General features: G+C 44.4%; 2 protein-coding genes across 10 annotated transcripts; one reads left to right on the top strand and one right to left on the bottom strand.

Moving 5' to 3' along the window:
* Positions 1-14,178, top strand: SLC25A11 (solute carrier family 25 member 11). Of its 2 annotated transcripts, XM_085847780.1 has the most exons (8): positions 1-277; positions 11,367-11,519; positions 11,819-12,028; positions 12,110-12,200; positions 12,315-12,405; positions 12,592-12,691; positions 12,791-12,842; positions 13,315-14,178. In XM_085847780.1, exons 1-8 carry the CDS (start codon positions 150-152, stop codon positions 13,462-13,464), a joined length of 975 nt encoding a protein of 324 aa, XP_085703906.1. In that variant the 5' UTR covers positions 1-149; the 3' UTR covers positions 13,465-14,178. The 2 variants fall into 2 exon arrangements, with proteins under 2 accessions (XP_085703906.1, XP_085703905.1); XM_085847779.1 differs by having other exon boundaries at positions 12,791-14,178.
* Positions 13,791-27,820, bottom strand: PPCS (phosphopantothenoylcysteine synthetase). Of its 8 annotated transcripts, none has more exons than XM_085847781.1 (6): positions 27,676-27,820; positions 24,079-24,274; positions 23,174-23,328; positions 22,536-22,918; positions 14,944-15,047; positions 13,791-14,762 (listed from the first exon to the last, which is right to left on the bottom strand). In XM_085847781.1, exons 2-6 carry the CDS (start codon positions 24,217-24,219, stop codon positions 14,298-14,300), a joined length of 1,248 nt encoding a protein of 415 aa, XP_085703907.1. In that variant the 5' UTR covers positions 24,220-24,274; positions 27,676-27,820; the 3' UTR covers positions 13,791-14,297. The 8 variants fall into 8 exon arrangements, with proteins under 8 accessions (XP_085703907.1, XP_085703911.1, XP_085703913.1 ...); XM_085847785.1 differs by having other exon boundaries at positions 24,079-24,253; positions 27,676-27,696; XM_085847787.1 differs by lacking the exon at positions 27,676-27,820 and adding an exon at positions 27,498-27,636 and having other exon boundaries at positions 24,079-24,253.
* Positions 27,821-27,824: the final 4 nt, after the last annotated feature.

Raw genomic sequence — 27,824 nt, 5'->3', positions numbered from 1 at the left:
CGTCTGCGTGAGGAAGAAGAAGAACTCGCACGTCTGCGTGAGGAAGAAGAAGAACTCGCACGTCTGCGTGAGGAAGAAGAAGAACTCGCACGTCTGCGTGAGGAAGAAGAAGAACTCGCACGTCTGCGTGAGGAAGAAGAAGAACTCGCATGGCGCCCTCCACCGCAAGCTCGTCCGTGAATGATGGCTCTTCTCGCGGCTCTTCTGGAGAGTCTGCACGGGCGGTGGTTTCCACCATTCCGAATGGTGTCAAGTTCTTGTTCGGGGGCATGTCCGGGTCAGTTTGGTCCTGGGAAAAAGGTCGGGGGCGGGGTGGGCTTCCTTTGACTTTCACTGTACATATCAATGTGCGACCTTCAACCCCCCTCCCACCATGGAGCTCCCTCTGTCCCGCAACCATCCAACCCCCAATCCCTGCGGTTCCCTCCACTGCTCTGATTAGGGGAGGGTGTATCATTGGGATCCTCATGTATGTTGTACTTGTGAATATCTGCACCTGAAGAGGAACCCGAAGAGTGTTTGAAACGGCAATGGGTGGATGTACCTCTCCTAGTTGGTTTATGTAACTTTCTTTGGCTGCATGAGTAGGGAGGATTAATTATATACACACACACACACACACACACACACACACACACACACACACACACACACACACACACACACACACACACACACACACACACACACACACACACACACACACATACACATACACATACACACACACACACACACACACACACACATACACATACACATACACATACACATACACACACACATACACATACACATACACATACACATACACATACACACACACACGTCTAAAGACGGAACCGGGCGAAGTGGCGTGCACCTGTAATCCGGCGACTCGGAGGGTTGGGTTGGAGGATCGGTTGAGGACGGGAGCTCTGCACTGGGCCGTGCGATGAGAAGGTGAAGAGCAGCTTGGAATCATGGCGAAACCCAATCCATATCCCTGTGTCGTAAGAGGCGACCAAGGGTTGCGACAGGAAGGGGGCATCTGGAGTAAAACCTGTGCCAAATAAGTATGCGGATTATAACGGATGATCCGCTGTGGCGACCCCTAAATGGGAGCAGCCGAAAGACCAACAACAACAATATACAAGTCTGAAGACGACGATGGTTCACGAGCGGTATTTGACGATGTAGATTGTTTCAGAAGTCAACGATGAGACAATGTGATAATGTTTGACCAAGTTATAAAAATGATCAACATGATGTAGTACGGGGTGACAGGTTATTAGCTGCAAAATGTCGAAAACCCGGTTTCGTTCAACAACTTTCAAAATTTGACCTTTGCATAACCTTTTAAGGTCACAAAACAATGTTGTGGACATTAAAGTAAGGAAACAGGATACGTGCTATAGCTTATTGGAGTTAGTTCGTCGAAGAAGGTCGAAAACCCGGTTCGATTCCCACAACTTTGAAAATTTAACCTTTGTGAACTTTAAAGGTCAAAGGTCAAGGATTATGACCTTTGGTGCAAAACTTCCTCTGGAACATTCCAGGAACAATACGAGAGGGGGAGCACTCGGAAGAGTGCAAAACCTCCACTGCCAATAGTGCTGGGTCACTTAAGTGAACCTGATTTCCTATTCATTGTAGGTCAAAACGGATCAGACTCTACTGAACCACGATTGAATAAACTAAACTCGATCGACGCGCATGTAGAAATGCCAAAAAAAAAAAAATCGAAATTTTTTTGAAAAAAACTTGCAAAATGTTTTTTTTTTTCTCCAACAATTTTTTTTGGGGGGTTGGAAATCACTTAAAACATGTAGAAATGCAAAAAAAAATGCAAATATATTTTTCAAATAAAATCGAAATTTTTTTGAAAAAAAAAAATGTTTTTTTTGGACCAAGTCCAAAATCTAATGGCATCATCCTTGGACCATACCGAATCCCCCCACCAAGTTTCGTCGAAATCCGTCCAGGAGTTTTTCTAGAATACTGTTCACAAACAAACAGAAAGGGGTGAAAACAGTAACCTCCATCCATCTTCGATGGCGGACGTTAACGTCATATCGGCGATATGGCATTTCGCACTCCTCGGATTATCCATCCTTTGATGAAATCAGCGTAAAAACAAACTTGAAGGGGGCGCCACGGGCAAGGTGTTCAAGAAAGAGCAAAATGGTTTCAAGACTTTCGGTGGGGAATGACCTCAAGATTATGCATAAAAAATGTTGTCATCCGAGCTCTCAACGTTTGGGCGGTCGTATGATTTTTATGTCAAAATTCGAAATTTTATAAGTTCGTGACCTTGTGACGAAAATGAAAAATCGAGCTCCGTGGGGCTATGCAGGTGCCATTGGGCTAACCAAATACCAAAACCCCTGCCAGATTCGACAAACCCCCTCGGAGATGTAACTTGAAACAGGATACCCCCTAAAAACAACTCAATTTTTTAAGTTCGTGACCTTGAGACGAAAATGAAAAATCGATCTCTGTGGGGCAATGCAGGTGCCATTGGGCAAACCAAATACCAAAGTCCCAGCCAGATTCGACAAACCCCTTGAAGAAGATAATTTTTTATGTCAAAATTCGCAATTTTTTTTAAGTTCGTGACCATGTGACCTTGACCTTAGGACAAAAATGAAAAATCGATCTCCGTGGGGCTATGCAGGTGCCATTGGGCTAACCAAATACCAAAACCCCAGCCAGATTCGACAAACCCCTCGGAGAAGATAATTTTTTACGTCAAAATTCGCAATTTTCTAAGTTCGTGACCTTGTGACCTTGACCTTGGGACGAAAATGAAAAATCGATCTCCGTGGGGCTATGCAGGTGCCATTGGGCTAACCAAATACCAAAACCCCAGCCAGATTCGACAAACCCCTCGGAGAAGATAATTTTTTACGTCAAAATTCGCAATTTTCTAAGTTCGTGACCTTGTGACCTTGACCTTGGGACGAAAATGAAAAATCAAGCTCCGTGGGGCTATGCAGGTGCCATTGGGCTAACCAAATACCAAAACCCCAGCCAGATTCGACAAACCCCTCGGAGAAGATAATTTTTTACGTCAAAATTCGCAATTTTCTAAGTTCGTGACCTTGTGACCTTGACCTTGGGACGAAAATGAAAAATCGAGCTCCGTGGGGCTATGCAGGTGCCATTGGGCAAACCAAATACCGAAACCCCTGTCAGATTCGACAAACCCCCTGGAGAAGATGCAAATTGAAATCGGCTACCCTCTAAAAACAAGTTTTTTTTTTTTTGGCGTGGCTCCGCCCATAATGGGCGCACCACGCCCATTCTCAGGAAAACACAACAAGATCATGATATAAACCTCCCACCAAAATTTTATCACGATCTGATCAAAACCCACGGAGCTATGCGCGGGACAGACAGATAGACAGACAAGCCGGTAGGCGGACATGGGTAGTCGGCCGTTGCTAGGCAACAGAGGGGTCCATAGCAACGGTTCTTTCTCACACATAACTAGGACATACCATGAACCCACCATACCAGTTTCATGTATATCTGACTCATAGTCTCTGAGATATAACGAACTTCGTTTTTTTATTGTTTTCGACCAGGGTTCATTCAAAGTGTATCTTCTCCGACAATTTTCATAGGATCCGGATGGAAATTTTTGACAATATGGCTGAATGTTCTGCCCACAGTCGCTTGTGGCCCGATTTTTGATTTTCGAAAAAATTAATTTTTTAGGATTTTTCAAAAAATTCAAAGTCCCGTTGCTAGGCAATGGTGGTGTCCATAGCAACAGTTCTCATTTGCACACAACTAGGTCATGGTATAAACCTACCAACCAAGTTTCATCGAAATTGCCATTGTATTAACTGAAATCGCCATTTTAAATACTGATAATAAGGGGAGAACAAATCTCAAAAAAAAAAATAAGTTGAATTTTTTTTTTCGACGAGATCGACTACCCAACAGACAGACCAGCTGGTAGGCGGACATGGGTAGTCAACTACCCAATATAACCTGACGCGATGGGCCCATTCAATGGGGAATGACCTGAGGATTAAGCACAAGAAAATTAATGATTCTAGCTTCAAGGGTTAATGCTGCAGATTGCTTTTTCGTTAAAATACCCCCACATTTAGAGGTTTTTCGGCCGTTGCTAGGCAACGGAGGGGTCCATAGCAACGGTTCTTTCTCACACATAACTAGGACATACCATGAACCTACCATACCAGTTTCATGTATCTGACTCAGTCTCTGAGATATAACGAACTTCGTTTTTTTATTGTTTTCGACCAGGGTTCATTCAAAGTCTATCTTCTCCGACAGTTTTCATAGGATCCGGCTGGAATTTTTTGACAATATGGATGAATGTACTGCCCACTGTCGCTCGTGTCCCGATTTTTGATTTTCGAAAAAATTATTTTTTTATGATTTTTCAAAAATTTCAAAGTCCCGTTGCTAGGCAATGGTGGTGTCCGTAGCAACGGTTCTCATTTGCACACAACTAGGTCATGGTATGAACCTCACCACCAAGTTTCATCGAAATCAACATTGTATTAACGGAGCACTGGACTAGACAGACAGACAAACAAGCCGGTCGGCGACGAGGGTTTCGCTAGGATCGAAGCGCTGGATACGATGCTTTTCATTCTGACCGATCCACCGACGAAGATTCATTGCCAAGACGTATTGGTTCACATACAATTGTTCCTCTGCCTGGCAAGATTTTTCCTATTGCGTATTTTGCCAACTGGCACTCCTCATAAAAAATGACGGTAAATAGACACCCTATTTTTGAAGGACTTCCATTTGAAAAATAATCGGTTTGCTGGTTTGTGCTGTGGAGCCTCGTGTTGCAGGCAGACACACACACACACACACACACACACACACACACACACACACACACACACACACACACACACACACACACACACACACACACACACACACACACACACACACACACACACACACACACACACAGAAAACCCGATAAACTTCTCAATGCTCTTGTTTGACCACACCTCCTGAGCCACACAATATTTTTCCTACGCCACTCCCTTTAAATAATAAATAATTGGAGGTGGTGTGTGGATCGTGGAATTGTTTTCGGTCAATAAATAAATAATTGAAGGTGGTGTGGATCGTGGAATTGTTTTCGGTAAATAAATAATTGAAGGTGGTGTGTGGGTCGTGGGATCGTTTTCGGTAAATAAATAAACATATAATTAGAAATCCACAAAGACAGAAATGCCGGTGATTCCATTTATTTTGGATCCTTTTCACTTTGGTCAATAACGTTTGGATCGAGGAGAGATCGTGGGTGGAACTACGGTGCAGTTCCTTCCAAAACTGTATACACACCTTAAATGACGGCAAATAGACACCCGATTTTTGAAGGACTACCATTTGAAAAAAAAAAAAACCTCAATCAAAAATCGGCTCGAGTAAAATTTTCTAAATATCTTGAAGTGTTTAATTCCGAAGTCTCGTTTCTCTACATTCAAAACTGAAGGACAAATATTGAAAATACTGTACGCGGTTTTTCGGTCGCTGCACAGAAACGAGTGGTTGCTTGGCAATGAAATTCAAACGCGCACATTCCCAGACCATATGGCACCTGTTGGCAAAGTTTCATCGAAATCGGTTCGCTGGTTCGTGCTGTGGAGCCTCGCGTTGCGCGCGCACACACACACACACACACACACACACACACACACACACACACACACACACACACACACACACACAATAAGGGATATCTAGAATATATAGCGAATCCAACAAACATATCGACGGAAATACTGATAATAAGGGTAGAACAAATTTCAAATTTTTTTTTTGAATTTTTTTTTTTCGACTCGATCGACTACCCAACAGACACAACGATAACGAATATAGTGGTCACTTTTTTTTCGTGAAAATATTTTTTCGTGAACCAATATACATGTAAAGAACATGAATCCATGTTGAGTGCTCCAACGTTTAATGAAATAAACGACTCAACGTGGAACAAAAGCCCTTGTCATGGTGTAGACACACCACAAGACATGCATTGATCAGGAATGTGCAGTGCCATGTGTGTCTCCCTGTATCTGTGGGGCTGAATATGTGGAAGATGCTGGAATGACCTTGGGCTGATGCCTCGGTGAGCATCGCAAGGCCCCTGAATGCAACCTTCCTGGAAGCTCTGCAATCACCAAACATGGCCTAATGATTACCTATGTTCCCTCGTGGAACGGTTCGGGTGTGACCCCCAAACCGAGTCAGCAGGACGCGTGATGGAGGCATGGCATTCCGAGGAAGCGAGGACATCTCTTAGAGGACACTTCTGTTCTTGCCCGCAGGCTGGAGAAAGAGAGAGTGGGGTGACGAGAGAGAGAGGGAGGGGTGACGGAGATAAAGAGGGGTGACGGGGGGGGAGAGAGAGGGAGAGGGAGAGGGAGAGGGAGAGGGAGAGGGAGAGAGAGAGAGAGAGAGACACACACACACGGAGAAAGAGACACACGGAGAAAGAGAGACGGAGAAAGAGATGTGACGGATAAAGAGAGAGGGGTGACGGATAAAGAGAGAGAGAGAGGTGATGAGTGAGAAAGGGAATGGAACCTGTCCGTGAGGTCAGCTCCTTCGATATCGATTTTATTTTTTTTTGATGTCAATATACCCGTGGGGTCATACTGGAATATATTAGCATATTGATATTATTAAAAAAAATATATATACATCATCACACCATTTTAAAGCATTTTTCCCTGAGCAGGGGTCAGATTTTTTGCGGACTCCAATCATGGTACCCTTTCTTGTGGCAATGTTTTTATGGCTGGATGCCCTTCCTAACGCCAACCCTTTTGTCACCTTCGACCCTGCAGGGATAATTACCAGTAAACTGGTGCTCATTTCGCCAACCTCAGAAGGATGATAGACTGTCAACCCCCTGATGTTAATTCAGTGGCCAGCGGGGCTCCAAGTCAGGACCCCAAGGATCCCAAGCCAATACCCAAACCATTAAGCCATCACCAGGCTCGAAAAAAATATTTATTCTTTTTTTTTAAAATTAAATATTATTTATTTTAAAGATTTTGTTTTAAAGCGAAATCAGTGTTGGGAACTGACACAGGTCATAATCCATCGCTATCGCCACACCGGTATGACTATCACGGAACGTTGTACCGTTATCATACCATATGATCATACCGTTATCTCTTCCATTACCGGTATCCCCTTCATATCGGTATCGCTCTCGCAGATCACCGACTCGACACAGGGTTTCCAAAGGTCACTCTTCATATTAAATAATAACCAATTGGCAATTGCTCTAAAACCAGCCACGAGGGCAAAGAGAAACACGATTGCTTGTACGGGTGCTCAGATGCTGAGGGTTACACGTTAACATGTACTGAACTTGCTTCCTGTTACATCTTGACATCATACGTTCCACCGTTCCTGTTCCATGTTCAGCCGAGATGCCGAGTACGTCAAAGCTTTTAAAATCATGTACGGTATTTAAGGATTGTGAACACCTTTCTTCAGTTTGTTGGTGATATACTGGGTTGTTGTTTTTTTTCATATAGATATTTTTCGGTACACCGGTATATTCAGAATTCCAATAGCAGTATATCAATATGAAAAATGATATCAATATAACCGGTGTATCGATATATCGCCGGACCCTACCGCAAGGCTACGAGAATGGAGCCCTGCGTGGCAATGCGTGGTGCGGGGTCTTTACAGTGGCCGGCGTGGCGCGGGGTCTTTACAGTGGCCGGCGTGGCTTGTCTTTCACTAACTACATTCCACTGTGGACTTCATCTGCCTGCCAGGGAGGGTGAGAGAGATGCCAGAGTACTGCGGGGACCGACGAAAGTGTGCAGGACCACCGGAAAGTGGTTCTGTAAAACCGCGTACCTCCAAGGCAATGGCATGCGACATACAGCAATCCCCAAGCAGTTATTTCAATCGTATATGTCTTAGCTAGTCCCTTTCATATGTCTGGTGGGTAAAAGGGGAAAGATGCATTGCCGCAACAACTCACGCTTCCATGTGACTTTTATTCACCAATTTCCCCACAAACACCACGTGGCAATCACTCGCAACAAACGCCACATTGTCACCATCTCTCACAACGAATATCACAAGAGTGCCCTACTCTACAACCGCCGCAACTGCCCCATGGTCGCTAAATCCGCACCGTAGCATCAAGGGACCTGGAGGAGATGCGGGTCGGGCTATTTGAAGGCATAGCGTGAGGCTCGAACATGCGCTGCGGCTCGTAAAGGGACCTACGGGTAGCGCTGGGATTTCTCTACAATTCCATGTTGGAATGATGATCGGGGCCGGAGAGCACGTCCAAAGACCGTGGCCCCATGTAAAGCTTGGAGCTCCAACCCATGGCAAGGTTCGTGAGCAACTGACCCATTTTTCGTCTCAGAGACCTGGCTATGGCCGCTGTGGCCCAATAGTGGAGCGCGAGTTTACTTCAACTCGTTTTGATCTGATTCTCGGCCCTCCCTTTGTCAGGGCCCATAAAAAGAGCAGAGCGGAGCTGATCAGGGTCTTTTCGTCAGTTCGCCCAGTCAGTCATTCTGCTCGTAGGTCAGTTTTGGTGGTCAGTTGGTCCTTTTCATCCTTTTCTTCCTGCTCGTTCATCGCTGCTGCTGTTCGTCCTTTTGTGCCCGGGGCTGTCGGTACTGCAGAGGGTAACGGCGAGCAGACAATCGGTGAGTTGGTGAACATCGGCGCAGAGTTGGAGGCACTGCGGGTTCCAGTGACCAAGCGGGTGTCTCACACGACTGCCACGAGGTGGGGCTGCTCCGTTTTGAGCAATCCTCATTAGTTAGACATTTACACATACGGAGAGGATAGGAACTTTCTTCTTACACATCTTTTTTTTTTTTCCTTCTTCTTCTTCTTCTTCTATCTCTCTTTCTCTCTTTCTCTCTTTCTCTCTTTCTCTCTTTCTCTCTTTCTCTCTTTCTCTCTTTCTCTCTTTCTCTCTCATCTACTATGGAAGCACAAAAGAGCATTAATGCGGGCGAAGCCTGACTGTTCTTTTAAGGGAAGAAACCTGAAGGAGCGAATTGAACTGACTCACACCTCACTTCTTCCTCTCACATTACACCACACCCCCGTTGTACTGCGCTCGCAACTCACACTCCCACACCCGAGACACCCAGTATTCCTCCCACCTCCCTCTAAGCGTTCTGGGTTGCGTTGGTCTGCTGTCGTGTCAGGTATTGAGAGCTTATTTTCACTCACCTGCTTCTTTCTCCCTGGGCTATCTTGTGTGTGTGTGTGTGTGTGTGTGTGTGTGTGTGTGTGTGTGTGTGTGTGTGTGTGTGTGTGTGTGTGTGTGTGTGTGTGTGTGTGTGTGTGTGTGTGTGTGTGTGTTGGCACCTGTCATAACATAAGTTAAGACTGTACAAGATATAACGGGATAACTCTGCTCTGTGTCTGCTTTTGTGAGATTGTTTGCCTTTTGCCACACCCCACAAATTCCTTGCTTTCCCTACTGTACATTCCAATAAACCCCATTTACTGTGCCATATAACTTTCCTCGCATTCTGATTGTAAATAAACAAGTGTTTAGACATGTTCCCAGCTCATTTCTGTATTTTCCTTCATGAGTCCAGGATGGTCCGCACCCGAGTTTAGCCAGGATGTTATTCCCCAAAGATTTGCTTCGCAGCCGATATATACTTGGCAGTTCTGCTCGGCTGCACCTGATCCAGTAGGTAATCTGGTTAACAAGTACGTACTGAAGGTGCGTTCCCCGGTCAGGCCACGTGCCCCTTAGGAAAACGGTTTGTTAGACTGAGAACCCTAAGTCACATGGTGGAGTTATTGGCGTTCGAGGTCGATTTAGAGACCCGCCACGCCACAATGTTATTCGTGTACGACGACCTGCGATTCCGGGTGAGTCTGGAAAGGAACCTGAGACAGGCCCTCGCTCGTGGCTCTCTATTAGTGGCTCTCTCTCTCTATTCCACTATATTAGAGATACATCTATATATATATATATATATATATACACACATCCATACAAAAAGGCTTATCCATGATGAAGTTCCTATTTTAAATACTGTATGGAAATACCATGTTAATTTAAATAAAACACCAACATTTTTTTTTTTTTGCTGAAAAGCCATTTAATGCGGTTATAATTCGTGAAAATCACATTTCAACGTAAACTCCTGCGTTCTCAGCACGTGAAAGAATCGTTCAACATTTTCCACCGAACAAACTCCTCTGGAAAAATCGGCAAAAACATTACGGATAGAACTTTCCAATTCGTCCAAATTAGCGGGTTTGCTCGATTTACACATTTTCTTTCACCCATTCCCGTAAAGAAAAGAGCATGGAGTTAAATCTCGACTCCTGGATGGCCACTCTATCGGTCATCGTCACCCATGCTATCTGTATGGAAAGTGGGAATCCAACCAAATCCAAAATCATTCAATCGTATACAAAAGCAAGGCTTTTAGAACAAGTAGAATATATATATATATATATATATATATATATATATATATATTTGGCAAATGACAGCTTTAAACCCTTACTAGCATTGTACGAGATAAACAAGCACAAGATCAACGTGTGCGAAGATGGGCAGCAAGGCGGATTTCCTAATGTGGCCCATCATCTGCATGAGCTCCATTTACAGTTTCTCAAGTTTCCCACTACCGTGATATGATATGGATTTTTATCATTTTGAAGTTACAACATCAAGCACACAAACTTGTTAACCTTCCAGACCCAACACAGAACTGGATGGCATCGTCTGTCCTTGTACTTGAGAAGTTTTAAACTTCTAAAACTTGATCGGGAACTCTTTTTGCATTGTGAGCGATTCATGACGTTAACATTGTGATGGCTGGGTCTGTGAAGGTTTTCAAAAACGGAGCTGTACGAGCATTTGTAAAGATGGGTTTTTTGGGGAAGAAGGGTCTTGGCAGGAAATGGAGGGTCACAGTTAGTGAGGAGTTGAAACGTGGGAGGAGGAAAAATGTCTTCGGAACTTAGTGATCAGAGAAGACGTATCGTGTTAGTGTTCATGGTTATCTGACGATCGGTATCAAGGTGTTGTTCATGCTGATTTGAGGAGATCTATGGTATGGTTCGTGTTTATCATAGAAGTGACATAAAGGTGATATCATCACACAAGAGAAACCCAAATGATCTTCACTTTGATGGGAACCACCACCATCAGTGTTAGCTTGTTGTTTTTGTTGGTTTGTTTTGCAACACAAATGACTTTGTTCCACAGGAAATGGCCTATAATGTTGATAATGTTTAAGTTGTAATATGCAATGAAATATTAAGTAGTACTTGTCATCAAAACATGAATCAATAAGGAAATGATTTCTGTATAATCCATCGCTAAATGGCTGTGTCTGCAGAATGGGTGCCACAGTGTTTGTGCAACCGCTGGATCTTGTGAAAAACCGGATGCAACTGAGTGGAAAGGAAGGACAGGCCAAGGAGCACCGTACGAGCCTGCACGCCATACGCGCAATTGTGCGGGCCGAGGGTCTCTTGGGGATGTATAACGGGTGCGTCGCTACCACTTGGTGTCTTACAAATGGCTTATGAGCAGGTGGTGTTACTTTGATTGTCTTGACAAGACTGCATGAGAAATTACAATGTTGTATAATGGACGACATGGTAGCAGTTGATGAGTGGGTTGAGTGTTCAAAGGTGTAACAAGGCTCTGTCACGGTCTGTAGAATCTTCTTCATTTGGACTTTGTTCCAAAAGCTTTGTTGCAGTTTGTTAATATTCCTCGGTGCTTTCATTTTGGAACTCTTTCTAATGTTTGTGCTTGCCAATTTGAATTCATCATGTCTGCTAGACTCTCTGCGGGCCTGCTCCGCCAAGCAACGTACACGACGACTCGTCTCGGGACTTACACGACGCTGATGGAACGTGCCAGCGGTGGGCCGGGATCACCACCGCCTCCCTTTCTAGTCAAAGCCACCCTTGGCATGGTGGCCGGTGCTGTCGGTGCTTTTGTGGGGACGCCGGCAGAGGTGGCCCTCATTCGCATGACGTCCGATGGCCGGTGAGGTTTCGCCTTTCGCCGAGTAAGTGAACCCGAACGTGGCCTGTGGGCGAGTCGTGATTGCATATCATTTGTTTACAGGCTTCCCGTGAATGAGCGTCGCGGATACACGAGCGTCTTCAACGCACTCATTCGCATCACTCGTGAAGAAGGACTACTGACACTATGGAGGGTCATTAAGCTTCCTTATTGATGAACATGTCTCTGTTATGCTTACCTCTTCTACCTTCCTTTCACAAATCTTTACTTGTCCTTTCTAAACCCCCATCCCTTTTATCTCCTCCAGGGTTGTATTCCGACTATCAATCGAGCAGTGGTGGTTAATGCGGCACAGCTTGCTTCCTATTCTCAAGCAAAACAATCCCTACTCTCAACAGGTATTGTGATCATGAGGAAAATAAAAAATAAAAAAAACACTGAACAAGAGGGGGTGAGGGATTCAGGGGACGTTGCAGACGAACGAGGAGCATTGCAGAGGGCTTCAACGAAGCAAACGAATGGCCTTGGAAAGCCGACGTCCTCCACCGAACTGATCATACATCGTGTTTGACCTTTCCCTCCAGGTTATTTCTCAGATAACATCGGCTGCCATTTCTGTGCCAGCATGTTGAGTGGCCTCGTCACAACGGCCGCTTCCATGCCCGTCGACATCGCAAAGACCAGGTACGCCGTTCATTCCCACTAGTTTCCTCGTTGCTCTTGTGTCAAACTCAAATGGTTTCTGGTTATCGATTCGCCCTCCATGGTGACGTTCTGCCGCAGGGTTCAAAACATGAAGATCATTGATGGAAAGCCAGAGTATAAAAACGGCATGGTAAGTCAAATGCTCTTACCTCTGATTGTAAACCTCTCGTTTAACGTCTTCGCCTTCTTGCATCGGCGCGTACTTGCCGTACTCGTGCGCCATCTTTTCTCTACCTTGAGAGGATATCTTCCCGAGATGGAGATTGTTGTTCCAGTTGTTTATTGTTGTTTTGTTGACGTAATTGTGCGTCTCGAGTGCCTTCGCAATGTGCTTTGTTGGTCCATATCCAGGGCCTTGTGCACCTCTGGGGTCTGTTCCCGTTTCCCACCCCTTCTCTCTTCCTGTTCATTCGTTCATCCGCTTGTTGCCCCATTACCCCCATCGCCGGTACGTTTCCTCGCTCTTGCATCATTATGTCATGGAATTTTTTTTCTTCTTCTTTTCAACCTCCTGGTCTACCTTTTGCACTTTTCCTTTTTCTACCTGCTCTTTTACTCCATACCTGTATTTTTTCAAATTTTCTGTTCCCATTTTCCTTCAGGACGTGCTGGTGCGGGTGATACGGTTGGAGGGTATATTTTCGCTCTGGAAGGGATTCACTCCTTACTACGCACGCCTCGGTCCCCATACGGTCCTTACCTTCATATTTCTGGAACAGCTCAATTCCCTGTACTTGCGCCGGATCGCTTAACTGTCCCGTTCATTCGAACAGCACCCGAACACTCGGCTTGGTGTCTATCCGCGTACGATGCACAATTAGACGCTTGGGCCGTAACCCAGATTCAAGATTTAAGGAAAATGCAACCACTTTGGTGGACACTCAACGAGTCTCAGCTGCTGTGACTTTCTCGATGCCAGGGCCAGTATTGATTGGATGCATTTGTTTTGCAGAACAACCCATTTTTTTAAAAGGCCAGTTCTTTGGCATTTACACCGTTTACATTGGTTTCGAACCAGCCAATCAAATGCAGTCTGACGTCACTTCACACAACCGTAATTATGTCACATTGTAACGTACTCCCATTCCTGGTTTTTTTTTTTTTTGTATTATCTGACAATGTTCAAATTGGGTTTCAGTTGATCACTAATGTCATTAAGTTATTTCTGATCGTGCAACAATGAGGGTGAGCGTTTTAACGGTGAACATGTAAAACCTCAAACCCTCGTGTGACGGGATAGGTAAAGGTATCTGGAACGGATATCGATAAGTCAGTATGTTCTACAGGTTTGAACATGGCTGCTTTGTCCGATTAGAATTCGCCGTTGCCCGTCTCTCAGCAATGGCCAGCCAGTAGAGCGAGTAGTTTGGAATAAATTGTGCTCTTCTTCAAATAGACCATGCCACAGGGTGGAAGTGTTTGCAGATGTTTAAATAGGCAGCAACAATAAAATCCGTGATTGTTAATATGGACTTTTATTCTTCCTTTTTACCTCCACGTTCACCTTGGTCCCTTTTAGTGACGGGAAGTACAGGTTTCGTACAAAGTCACCTCGTCCCATGTAGATAGATCTCTTTCGTGCCCATCATTGCATTGTGTTGTGAATGTTGATGAGAAATTCCACGAGTTTATCTTCGATCTCCAAACTTGCTTTCTTCTCGTTCTCACTTAACTCCAACCACACTCGCTCAAACGGTCCAACGTTTACCCCTTCCTCCCGTGTGGACTTCTGCCGTCCCACCTCCGTCTCCTGCACAATGCATTGTCCTTCAGAGTCCTTCCCTTCATTGCTGCATTCTACCCATTTCTTGGATTTCTGGTCCCCTCCTCTACTAACCAAAACTAGCAATCGTTTCCTCCTCTCGGTCAACAAGTTTGCCACTACTGCGACTGGGCGCCGAAGCGAAGGTGCCAGACGAGCGAGGCCAGCAGCAGCCTGGATCTCCAGTTGCTCGGGCTTAGACTCCAACTTGAAGGCGACGATGAAAGCGGTAGGGACCCAGGCGGATGCCAGTCGTGATAAAAGCTTTGGGATGGGAGAGAGGATCAACTGTGGTGGGGTAGGAGGGGTAGGAGGGGTAGAGGGAGATGATGAATGACAGGGGGTAGGGGGAAACGTGTTGATCTCCAAGTCTATGCATTTGTGTAATCTCCAATCCACATAATGTGTATTACCACGATCGGTACGGAATGTTGAGGTTTACACTTTGAGCTCACCACCACCAACGCACCTCGAGCGGTTTTCCCAACGAATGGATCTTGTGTTGGGGCATCGTGTCTGGCAGCTGGTGGAAGTCTGAAACTGCCGCAGCAAGAAACAGAATGGCGGATGGACCTGCAATTTGGTCGAATACAGGCTGGTGAGATGAGATATAAATTGTGAATCATTTTTCCTTACTTATCCTTTCAACCTTAAACTAGCCGAACCAACAGCAAAACTGCCTTTCATTTTTCATCCACATAATATTCTACAACACTTGTTCTACACATCTCTTATTCATGTTGTTATCCTTATTCAGACATGCAATTCAAAACTCCTCACTGCACTGGAAAACTGTACTGTAAAGGGTGGGACTTGTAATTCCTACCTGGAGCGGCCCAGTGACGATACACATTCACATGGAAAAAAAACTTATACACCCCGGCAAAGAGAAATACACTAACTGGGGTCATGCTGACTCTATGCAGCAAATCTGAATGCAATCGGCCCAGAACTGGATGAGTAGCAAGACACACACACACCAATTCATGGAGCAGCTGGGGAAACCAAACTAAGGACTATATTAGAGACTGCCCCAGTGTATAAATTTTCCAGGATTGATGACAAAGGTCACTGGGAAAAAAATAAAATAAGATAATAAAAGAGATAGCAGACAAAACCAGAGAGCAAGCGGTTAAAGAGTTGAAGAGAATGGAAATCGAGGAGTTGGTTGGGGAGAGGGGGGGGGGGGTTGACAGAGTGTGCCATCGGAGACCCACCGGCGGGACAAGAAGTGATGGAGGGATAAGGAGTGGGTACAGACCCAACCCATTAACATTACCCAGGTTCAAGTTCAAGGTACCCAGTGCCAGAGGCAGCACAGCAACCCCAAAACATCACTGAATGTCCTCCATGTTTGACTGTAGGGAAGGTGTTCTTTTCCTTGAAGGCTTCATTTTGTTTTTTGTAAACATCGATAATTACGATGTGCTTCACCAAAAAGCTCTAATTTGGTTTCATCTGTCCACAGGACATTCTCCCAGAAGGATTTGGACTTGTTCAGGTGTGTTTTGGCAAACTCCAGTCAGGCTTTCTCATGTCTATCTCAGCAATGGGGTCCTCCTGGGCCTCCCACCATAGAACCCCCTTTCATTGAGTTGACGACGGATGGTGCGAGTTGAAACTGTCATACCTTGTGTCTGAAGGTCAACTTGAATATGTTTGGCAGTTGATCGAGGTGCTTTCTCCACCATTCGAAGAATCCTTCACTGCATCTTCGATCAAGTTTTCTCTTGTGGCCACGTCCGTCGTCCAGGGAGGTTGGCTCCAGTGCCATGGGCCTTAAACTTCCTGATAACATTGCGTATGGTGGACACAGGAACATCAAGGTCTCTGGAGATGGACTTGTAGCCTTTAGATTGTCCTTGCCTGGCTACAATCTTGTGTCTGACCTCCTGAGACAATTCTCTGGTTTTCTTTCTTCTCTCCATGCTCATTGTGGTACACACAGTGATACAAAATAGCACAATGACTCCTTTTCTCCATTCAAACTGGCTGAAAGTGGTTTTCATATTGCAGGCACCTGCAAGTCACCACAGGTGAGTTCATTTCCAAAGTAAAGGAGAATCACCTGCTTGAAATTAATTATTTTGAACAACTTATAAAAGGTCATTGCTGGCCAAATCACAAGCTGGTCCAACACGTGGAACACGTCTTTCAATCCTGACAAATATCACTCTCTCACCATGTCTCTCTCTGAAAGTAGATGGGGAGGGGGGTTCCAGACGGTCCTTTCTCAACAATACTCTGGAATAACTCCTTTCATTCAAGCTTCTGGGTCTCGCTATCTGCCATGATCTTTCCTGGGAAAGCCACATTCTGACCTAGCCTCCAGAGCCAGTCGCCGACTGGAAATCCTCCGTCGTGCAAAGTTTTTCCTTGGCCCACCTGAGCTCCTGACCACATACAAAGCTTTTGTCTGCAGCACTGCCATCCCCTCTGAGCTGATGCTCCTGCCTCTCACCTTTCTCAGCTTCATGCTGTGGAAACCAAAGCATTTAGGATCATTGGCATCTCCCACGACGAGGCTGAGTCTTCAGGTCTCTCACTGTCTCACTGCAGGCAGCTCAGTGGTCTTTCTGTCTTCTACCATCTCCTCTCTGGCCTTGCCCCCTCTCCCACCCCCATGCTCTGTCTGAGGTTTCTGTGTGGAATAAGCTAAGATTTAGTAATTTTTCAGCTTTTTTTTGTTTTGTTCCACTGCAAGTCGAAGAAATACATACGTAAATACCAAAAGACTTTTTAATTTCAACAATTATCTGGAAGAAATGGTGCACTATTTGAAAAAAGTGCAAGGTGCCAATATTTTTGGCCACGACTGTATCTCTCAATAGTGAAGCATCACTTCAAAAATTATCAGATCTGGATCTTCACCAAAATCGAATCAGTTCGTCCTTGTCACACATCCAACCTGTCCACCAAGTTTTTCATCTGGATCCCTCCACAACTTTTTGAGATATCCTGAACACAAACAAACAGACAGAAAGGGGTAAGACCACCTCTGCCACCGAAGGTGAAGGAGGTTAACAACTGAGAAAGGAAACAGGACAAATGCAGCAGTTTATACATGGAAATATAAACCCAAAATGAAAGACAATCATATATATATATATATATATATATATATATATATATATATATATATATATATATATATATATATATATATATATATATATATATATATATATATATATATATATATATATATATGCCGAGGACAAAGACCTGGAGGCAAAGGTTGCTGAAAACAATCTCAAAATAGAAATGATAGCAAGGAAGTTTAAAAAACACTATGACAAAGCTAACAAAGGGAGAAAACAACCCAAAGAGATCCTACGATGAACTAAGGAAACGCAACCAAGATGTAACAGGTCCCCTCAAAAAGGAGAGACTTGATGACTTTTGGAAAGGAATCGATGAAGACCCAAAATAACATGAGGAGGTGGATTGGATCCAAAAATTGGAAAACAAAAAACAACAGCGAAACAGATGAAGGAAAAAAAAAAAACTCAAAAATTCCAAACTTCAAAAGCCCAGATGGAGTTCCAAATCTCTTGCTAAAGCAACTACATGCTCTCCACATTCACAACACTTGAGCATTCAACGAACTTATCCGAGGGGAGGAGGTAATGGATGAATAGCACACAGAGGGTAACACCTTCGTCATCCCAAAAATCAGAGGAAACCCAATTACCTAACAAGAATAGACCAATAACCTGTCGGCCAACAATGTACAAACTTCGATGGGAATCATTACAGAAATTGTACCATCACCTAACACAAGGAAGAGGTCGAGAAGCAGAACATAAGGGATGTAAAAGAAGATGCAATGGAACAATAGACCACCTACTACTTAACTCAGGCCATACTCAAACTGTAAAATCAGAAGAACCAAATTGTCCACAGCTTGGAGAGACTACATAAAAGCTTTTGAGAGTCTTCCACATTCATGGACGATACAATTCATGTAAGTGTACAAGATCAACCCCCAAATATTCAAACCGATTGAGAAAACAATGGAGCGATGAAACACCACATTTATACTGCAACACGCAGAAGGAAAGATTGAAATACCAGGAGTGAAGATATATCATGGGATCTTCCAGGGTGACAGCCTTTCACCCCTCCTGGTTTGCCTGGCTCTGGACCCACTGAACAACCTCATTAATGAGCAAGGACTTGAATACACCTTAACGTCCAATGAGATGGGGGAGGTGACACATCCACTGTACAAGGATGATCTAAAACTGTTTTTGCACCAAATGATGAAAAATTGGTTGAAAAACTGAAATTGGTGAAACGGTACTCTGACAACATTCAAATGGAATTTGTGCTGGAGAAGTGTGTGAAGTGCACATTTGTCGACCTCGATACAACAATACAGGAACTAGACAATGAAACGTCATACAAATACATTGGATTAAAAGAGGGCCACCAAATTTGTCACAAACAAATGTGAAAAACAATTGCCAAAGAATACTTGCGTCGAATGAGGCCGATCCTGAAAAACATCTCAACCCGAGAAACAAAATTGAAGCCGTCAACCAAGTCGCAGTACCAATATTCCAATACAGCTACGGAATAACAAGTAGAACATTTTCGCCACAAGCGGAAATGAAAAAAAAACGAGATATCAAAACAAGGAAACTCACCATTCACAAAATGTTCTACACAAATCAATGCATCCCGATAATGTACCTGCCGAGAGGAGGAGGAGGTCGTGGCCTGATGGAACTCAACCACGTGCACAGAATGACAACTAACAGACTGGCTGAATACTTGAAAGGTTCAACAGACTACCGAATCCAATTTGTATACAAACACGAAGACGGCAAGCCAGAGAAGGTATCCCTAACCTACGTAGCAAAAAAAATTTCAAAGACAGGTGCGAATGGAAGACATCATTCAAACCAAAACAACGAACACAGCCCCAATGATTGCAAAAAAGACAAAAATAAAAATATAAAGTGAAATATCAACAGATATACACTGACAAATGGGAGAATGACAAAAGAGCAGGAATGTACAAAAAAAAAAAGTAAATCCAGAGTTGGACAGATTGGGCATTGCCAAAGAAGGCTCATTGGAATGGCTAAGAAGAGGTCAGCTAAACTCGGATGCAAAGCAAATCATTATAAATGCCCAAGAACAGGACACCACACGAATGGCTTTAAGAACACGGCAGGACTGAGACAATCGGAGAAGTGCAGGTTCTGTAAGGTAGAAACTGAAATCATGAGTTGCTTCCCATTGGGATATAAAAAAAACTCATGTCAGAACAATTGTACACACAAAGGCACAACAAGGTATGTAAAGTAATCCACCTGCACATCTGCGGAAATTTCAATATACCAATTTCAGGAAACTCATGGAAACACGAACCATACGCAATAATTAAAAAGCAGGTTTTGGGTCGCTGATTACTTCGCGTGATTTGAACGTTGTAATCACATTAATAATCGCTGGGCAATTATTTTCTTACATTTGAAACTCAAAATGTGCTAAAATTAACTTTCAAGTCAAAACTTTTGTCGGTAATCGAAAAACAGACCGGAATTTACCGAAGATGCTATGATGTCACGTTCTCCGAAAACTTCGTGAACATTCGGAAACAGCGTGTGAACAATGGCGAGATGCGAATCGGAGAGCGATTTCAGCGGCGATGAAATTGAGTGTTTTGATTCCGATATTGCCGAGGACGAGTCGGAGGACGATGGGAATTTATACTCTGGAGTTTCTGGCCCTGAGCCATATAAATTTGAGCCACTTGCAAGTGCCAGAAAACGTCCTATTTAGTGTACAAGTAGCAGGACTGACTGTCCGGCAGTTCACACCGACAAACTCCACCAGACAGATTTGGTTTGTATATTTTCATTTTCTTGTTCGATGCATAAAATAATGTGAAGTTTGATTCGTCTGTGACTTCATATAATAATTTTTAACCCTCTCGTCACTCAAGAGTCAGAAATAGAATGAATCAATAATGGACCCAAATATAATATACACTGTAGCCTTGGCGTTGAAGTCTTCCTGACAGCTGAGCTTGACCCCAGCGAAAGTGAACAGTTAGAACAAACCCCAAATTTCAAGAGACTGTTATGGCATATAAATACCAAAACATGTTTAGCTACCAAATGCATCCTGATAATGTACCTGCCGAGATATTCTACCAAATTTAGAAGAAAAAAAAAAAAGTGGAAATTTGATGAATTTTTTTACAATTGAAATGAAATAGCCCAATTTGCTGATGCTGTTAAAAAAAAGTAATTTCATCAACAATAAGTCGGTTTGTTGAGAATTTTTTTCATGCTTGTGTTTTTCAGAAAGTTTATATAAGTGTTTTTCTCACTTAAACTCAACAATCGATTCTATGTCAGAGCATTATCTGGAGAACTTGTCAACCAACAACTCATATTCACAGAGTAGTGATCAGATGTGTTTATGCCTTCGTATTCTTCGGCTGTGAAATGGTCACCACAAATGACAAGTCTATCCAAAGGATCCTCTTTACCCGTTTTCTTTGGGAGAAAATTCGCCCGTTTTGTTTGTACAAATCTTATCCGGTGCCGGCGAATGTTTGTTTGCTTCAGGAATCAGTGGGAGCGATTACCCGTTTTCCAGCCATTTTTGCAAAACATGACTACACACGTACGAGGCATGATGTACAAATATCCAAATAACTTTGTTCTACAATAATTCAAAATAAAAAAAGGATAATATAGACAGTTGCAAGCTCAAAAAAGCGAAAGAACGGCCCGCTGAAGTGGACACTTCTTCAATGAGCGAGTGAGCGTCCGCTTTGTTTTGGAGAACGTGACGTCAACATCCATATATAGCGCGTGGCTGTTTTTTTTTCCAACAGACTTGAGAAATAACAACTTCAGAGTTAAATTTCATTAATTTTCCCAATAGTTAGGCAGCCACAATAGTTTGCATCGAACTATTTCATGCACATATAATCATATTGATAAATTTTCAGAACATGTTTGGTGACCCGCAACCTGCTCTTTAAGAACAACGAAGTAACGCTCACATCGGACCTGATGATCCCATCGTGCGTGAACGTAGAAAGCAAAGCATTGCGATCGGATTTAGTACTCAGGTATAAAATAAAATAAACGCATTGTTGATTGAGGTTTCAGTACCTTGTGATTTTGGCCTAAACAATGCAGAAATAAAAGAAAATGATGTTATACCAAGAACACAAAATTGAAGTGAAAACATCCTGGAAGTTGAAGAACCCCAAAATTGTGCCAGTGATCATTGGAGCAACGGGAATGATGAAGAAGAACCTTAAATATCTTAAAAACCATCCCAGGGAATATTACTACAAACACACTGCAGTTGGAAGCTGTCCGGGGCTCGGTGACGATCCTGAAGAGATCTTCGGGAACAAAACTTCACACCTTGGTCCACGATTTGTCACCCCTCCCTCCCCTGCCCCCCTCCATTCACACACACACACACACACACACACACACACACACACACACACACACACACACACACACACACACACACACACACACACACACGATCATTTCCCAGCTACAATTGAGAAACCTTATTAACTATGTTTGCTGAAACAAGGTGGAAGAGTGGGAGGCACCAACGTTTGTTGGTGTTGCACATGGGTTCGTGGTTTCATCACAGTTAATTGGTGTTATTAGGAAATATATAGAAATAATTAAAATGTAGAACGACGCCAACACACATTAGTGGAAAAAAGGAAAGGGTGGGGATGGAGTCAATAAGAACAGGGGTAGATATGGGATAACGTGGCATGCGGTAACAAGAACAGCACCCTTGAAAGATTAGAGGAAGGGGCACAGGACAGCAGATACAGGAAGTCAATTCCACACAGGAATAGAAGGATGAGGGAAGAGAATGGAACAGTTAGTTTAGAATTTGGAAAAATAATCAAGTGTGGGTTTCTCGAGGAAGGTGCATGATCTGAGTGGGGAGGGGATGGGGGGATGGTGGAATGAAGAGATGTTTTTGAGTGATGAAAGGAAGGAATTTTTTGGGGATCATCCTCTTACAACTAAACACCTTTCTCACCTAACGGTTCCAGTGCGAGTGAAGCTGCACGCAGGAGATGTAGATACTCATACACCGTACAGAACGGAACGCACAACAACGAGCGCCGATCATGAGCCTCGCGTCGTTTACGGAGAACCCACTCGAGTCTGGGCAGCCGCTCGGCTCGGATCGTCATCGCCGTCCCGATCTCCGTTACCTCGAGTTCCTGGCAAATTGCCGTCTTCTTTTCTATTTCCTCCGCAGCTGCCCATTCACGGAGCTCTTCAGTGAATATGTAATCCATTCCATCTTCTTCACTTCCCAATCCCAAACGTCCTGCTCCAACAGACAGTTTCTTCTTCACATTGCCTTGCTGCTTTTCTCCTCCTTCATCAAACTCCACATAATCAAGGAGATCGAGCCTGCGGAGAAAATAAGTGGTTATATTTATCAATAATTCAGAAAACTCCATCACCTTACTTCCAGGTTACTAAAACCAACCGCCTGTGGTTTACTTATCAAATGCCATGTCCTCACTCTTGTCGATAGACTCCATCCCAATCAAACTCACGTCCTGCACCCTCGACTCGTCAATTTCTTTCCCTGAGGAATTTCCCGTTTGGCTCTTTACCACATACATTGCTCCGCAATCTCCGATTGAATCGCCGGCGGCTCACCCAGCGAAGTGCCGAGAGAAGGGAGCCAGAGAGTCGAGTCGATGAAGGAAGATGACGGCATAACCAAATGAGAGAAACTTCTCGGTGGAAGCTGCACCTCTCAAGCCGCTGCTGAAATTATCCAGGAATCGCACCGAGCATGCTTCAAGGGGTGTCTGAGAATGAACAACTGATCATCGGTACATACAAATGATAGTATGATATGGACAAATGATATGGAGTAATCGTGTGTAATATCATGAAGAATGATGTCTGAACGATGATGCATGTGAGGCGGAACGATGTATGAATGATCATGTATCCGAGATGGAACGACGTATGAATGATTTGGTGTGGTGCAGCATTTTCATCTGAATCATGAGGACATGAGGACATGAGGAGGCCAGGTTCAAATTATTCATTTTTCATTCATATACCCCACACTACTCAGAGCGTTCGCTCTGCCAAAGGAGTTTCTTTGGCAACAGTCCAAATCCTGGAAGCATCACCACTCCCTTTACAATCACTCACCCATGGACCCTTCTCCTTCGTTTGTATGCAGCACGAGGCTGCGGGGTAGCATCGTTGGCTGAGGGTGCGGCTGTGCCACGGATTGCAGTGCCACCTGCAGGTTCGGGCAGGAATTTGGAATTTGACCAAAGTGCCGGCGATAGCTTGCCTACACTTTGTGAAGGACACCGTGAGATTTTTAACGTCCATCAACTAATGCTGGCAAACAGGACACCCGTTTAAAGTCCATCTGAGGGACGACACACGCATTGATGAAACACCCTGCTGTAAAACACCGGGACAACAGTTTATAGTTGGTTGGGATTCAAACACAGGCGAGACAGCTTGGTGGCAAGTGTGCTCGTCTCTCGGCCAACGCGTCAGCCCGACCCCTGAACCCTCTTCCCAAGTCTCACCCGAGTCCCTCCCGACGTAACCAGAGCAACCCTGGTGCCCCGAAGGCTGTGCCACTTGGTGAAAGCCCTCATGGCACGAGCCGTGCGATCCAAACTCTGAGGAACAGGAAGTCCGGCTAACAGGTCCTCGGCTTGCTCCATCACCGGGACTCAGCAAGACCCCTCAGCATGTGCTCTGGAGGATCGAGATATATTTCTGCGGTGAGTGGAAGAATGAATCACAATGGCAATGTTTGTAAATGAGGGAACACCAGTAAAGGGTCAACAGTTTGTCCCCATCCATTTATTAGGTACGCAGAGGGAGTTAAATTCAGAAAAGGAAGAGAAGGGAGGATGATGGGACTAAAAAAAAAAGGTGATTCAGGAGAGGGGAAGAAGCAGAAGAAATAACGTGGGGAGGAGGCAGTGTCATGTTAAAGTACAATAATAATAACAAGTCTGAAGACGATGGTTCACGAGCGGTATTTGACAATGTACATTGTTTCAGAAGTCAAGGATGAGACGATGTGATAATTTTTGACCAAGTTATAAAAATGATCAACATGATGTGGTACGAGTGACGGGTTATTTGCTGCAAAATGTCGAAAACCTGGTTTCGTTCAACAACTTTAAAAATTTGACCTTTGCATAACTTTTAAAAGGTCCCAAAACAATGTTGTGGACATTAAAAGAAGGAAACAGGATACGTGCTATAGCTTATTGGAGTTAGTTCGTCGAAGAAGGTTGAAAACCCGGTTCGATTCCCACAAGTTCGTGAGATCCCAAGGAGAAGATGCAAATTGAAATCGGCTACCCCCTAAAAATAAAATTCGCAATTTTCTAAGTTCGTGACCTTGTGGCCTTGACCTTGGGACGAAAATGAAAAATACATCGAGCACTATGGAGCTATGCAGTTACCATTGGGCTAACCAAATACCGAAACCACTGTCAGATTCGACAAACCCCCTCGGAGAAGATAATTTTTTATGTCAAAATTCGCAATTTTCGAAGTTTGTGACCTTGACCTTGGGACGAAAATGAAAAAATAAAATCGAGCTCCGTGGGGCTATGCAGGTGCCATTGGGCTAACCAAATACCGAAACCCATCAGATTCGACAAACCCCCGAGGAGAAGATGCAAATTGAAATAGGCTGCCCCCAAAAACACGTTTTTTTGGGTGTGGCTCCACCCATAATGGGTATGGGTACCTGTATCTTACAAGGAGTGTCAATCACAGACTCCTGGGGTACCTGTATCATACAAGGAGTGTCAATCACAGACTCCTGGGGTACCTGTATCATACAAGGAGTGTCAATCACAGACTCCTGGGGTACCTGTATCTTACAAGGAGCGTCAATCACAGACTCCTGGGGTACCTGTATCTTACAAGGAGCGTCAATCACAGACTCCTGGGGTACCTGTATCTTACAAGGAGTGTCAATCACAGACTCCTGGGGTACCTGTATCTTACAAGGAGTGTCAATCACAGACTCCTGGGGTACCTGTATCTTACAAGGAGTGTCAATCACAGACTCCTGGGGTACCTGTATCTTACAAGGAGTGTCAATCACAGACTCCTGGGGTACCTGTATCTTACAAGGAGCATCAATCACAGACTCCTGGGGTACCTGTATTGGACAAGGAGTGTCGATCACGGACTCATGCTGTACCTGTATCGTACAAGGAGTGTTGATCACAGACTCCTAGGGTACCTGTATTGGACAAGGAGCATCGATCACAGACTCCTAGGGTACCTGTATCATACAAGGAGCATCGATCACAGACTCATGCTGTACCTGTATCGTACAAGGAGCATCGATCACAGACTCATGCTGTACCTGTATCGTACAAGGAGCATCGATCACAGACTCCTGGGGTACCTGTATCGTACAAGGAGTGTCGATCACAGACTCCTAGGGTACCTGTATTGGACAAGGAGTGTCGATCACGGACTCATGCTGTACCTGTATCGTACAAGGAGTGTCGATCACAGACTCCTGGGGTACCTGTATCATACAAGGAGTGTCGATCACAGACTCCTAGGGTACCTGTATTGGACAAGGAGTGTCGATCACGGACTCATGCTGTACCTGTATCGTACAAGGAGTGTCGATCACAGACTCCTGGGGTACCTGTATCGTACAAGGAGCATCGATCACAGACTCCTGGGGTACCTGTATCATACAAGGAGTGTCGATCACAGACTCCTAGGGTACCTGTATCGTACAAGGAGTGTCGATCACGGACTCATGCTGTACCTGTATCATACAAGGAGCATCGATCACAGACTCCTGGGGTACCTGTATCGTACAAGGAGTGTCGATCACAGACTCCTAGGGTACCTGTATCGTACAAGGAGTGTCGATCACAGACTCCTAGGGTACCTGTATCGTACAAGGAGTGTCGATCACGGACTCATGCTGTACCTGTATCATACAAGGAGCATCGATCACAGACTCCTGGGGTACTTGTATCGTACAAGGAGTGTCGATCACGGACTCCTGGGGTACCTGTATTGGACAAGGAGTGTCGACCACGGACTCCTAGGGTACCTGTATTGTACAAGGTGCATCGATCATGGACTCTTGCGGTGTCTGTATCGTACAAGGAGTGTCGATCACACTCCTAGGGTACCTGTATCGTACAAGGTGCATCGATCATGGACTCTTGCAGTGTCTGTATCGTACAAGGAGTGTCGATCACACTCCTAGGGCACCTGTATCGTACAAGGTGCATCGATCATGGACTCTTGCGGTACCTGTATCGTACAAGGAGTGTCGATCAGACTCCTGGGGTACCTGTATTGGACAAGGAGTGTCGATCATGGATTCCTGCGGTACCTGGATCTTATAAGGAGTGCAGATGACGGACTCATGCGGTATCTGTATCGGTAATTTACGTGAATTTTCTGTCTGCACCTGCAATCGATCCAGTATCGTTTAGGTTTACACACCAGAGGGAAACATTTCTGGAGAATATGGCAAAACATCCTGCGGCACTTCCGCTTCAAAGAGAGAGAGAGAGAGAGAGAGAGAGAGAGATCACTGAAGGTCCGGAGGAGTGCAACGAAACTCGTGCACAATGTCAATGATCTCCGACGTCAACAAAACAAAGGTTAAAAATCCTCATCATGCACTCACTGTCGAGAAGAAGAAGAAGAGGAAAGAAAAGAAGAAGAGGAAGAAGAAGAAGAAGAAGAAAAAGAAAGGAAGAAGAAGAGGCGACATGATAATGGTTCATCAGATGACGCACGGAATGGTGAAAATCGACCCAAACACGTCTCACGACACCGAAACCATTCAAGGGGAGAAGAGCCGCGCGATTGTGAAGATTTTTAGAACTCAATACAACTCGTGATATTTCAAAGCGATTTAAAGAAACATCGGAGAGAAGGAAAGCTTTTGTTCCCCGTAACTCTCACACAAACCACACGACGCGACCTTTTGTCCCTCAGAAAGATGGTGACGACGACGACGACGACTCGCCAAGGACGAATGGACCGACACACGAAACGATCAAACCCCGATTCATTGATTCACATGATTCACCCTCCGTCCAACAAAAAAAAACCACAAAAACAAAGAACATCACAAACAAAAAGGGAACGTGCCCACGTACCTCGTTACCTGAGAACAGCCAAAAATATTTCCGAGTCAAAAAAAAAAAACACCTGAGCAAGCAGACGGCCGTCCAAACAACGGATTAAAATCGATACACCGCCTAAATTACCGTCTTCACGTAAACCCGGAAACTGATATCTTTCCTGG

This window comes from Eptatretus burgeri, chromosome 11 (assembly GCF_056783735.1).
Source record: "Eptatretus burgeri isolate ZD-2024b chromosome 11, Ebu_testis_v1, whole genome shotgun sequence".
In the NCBI taxonomy this organism is placed as follows: Eukaryota; Metazoa; Chordata; class Myxini; order Myxiniformes; family Myxinidae; genus Eptatretus; species Eptatretus burgeri.
This window is presented reverse-complemented; position numbering and strand designations above follow the sequence as displayed.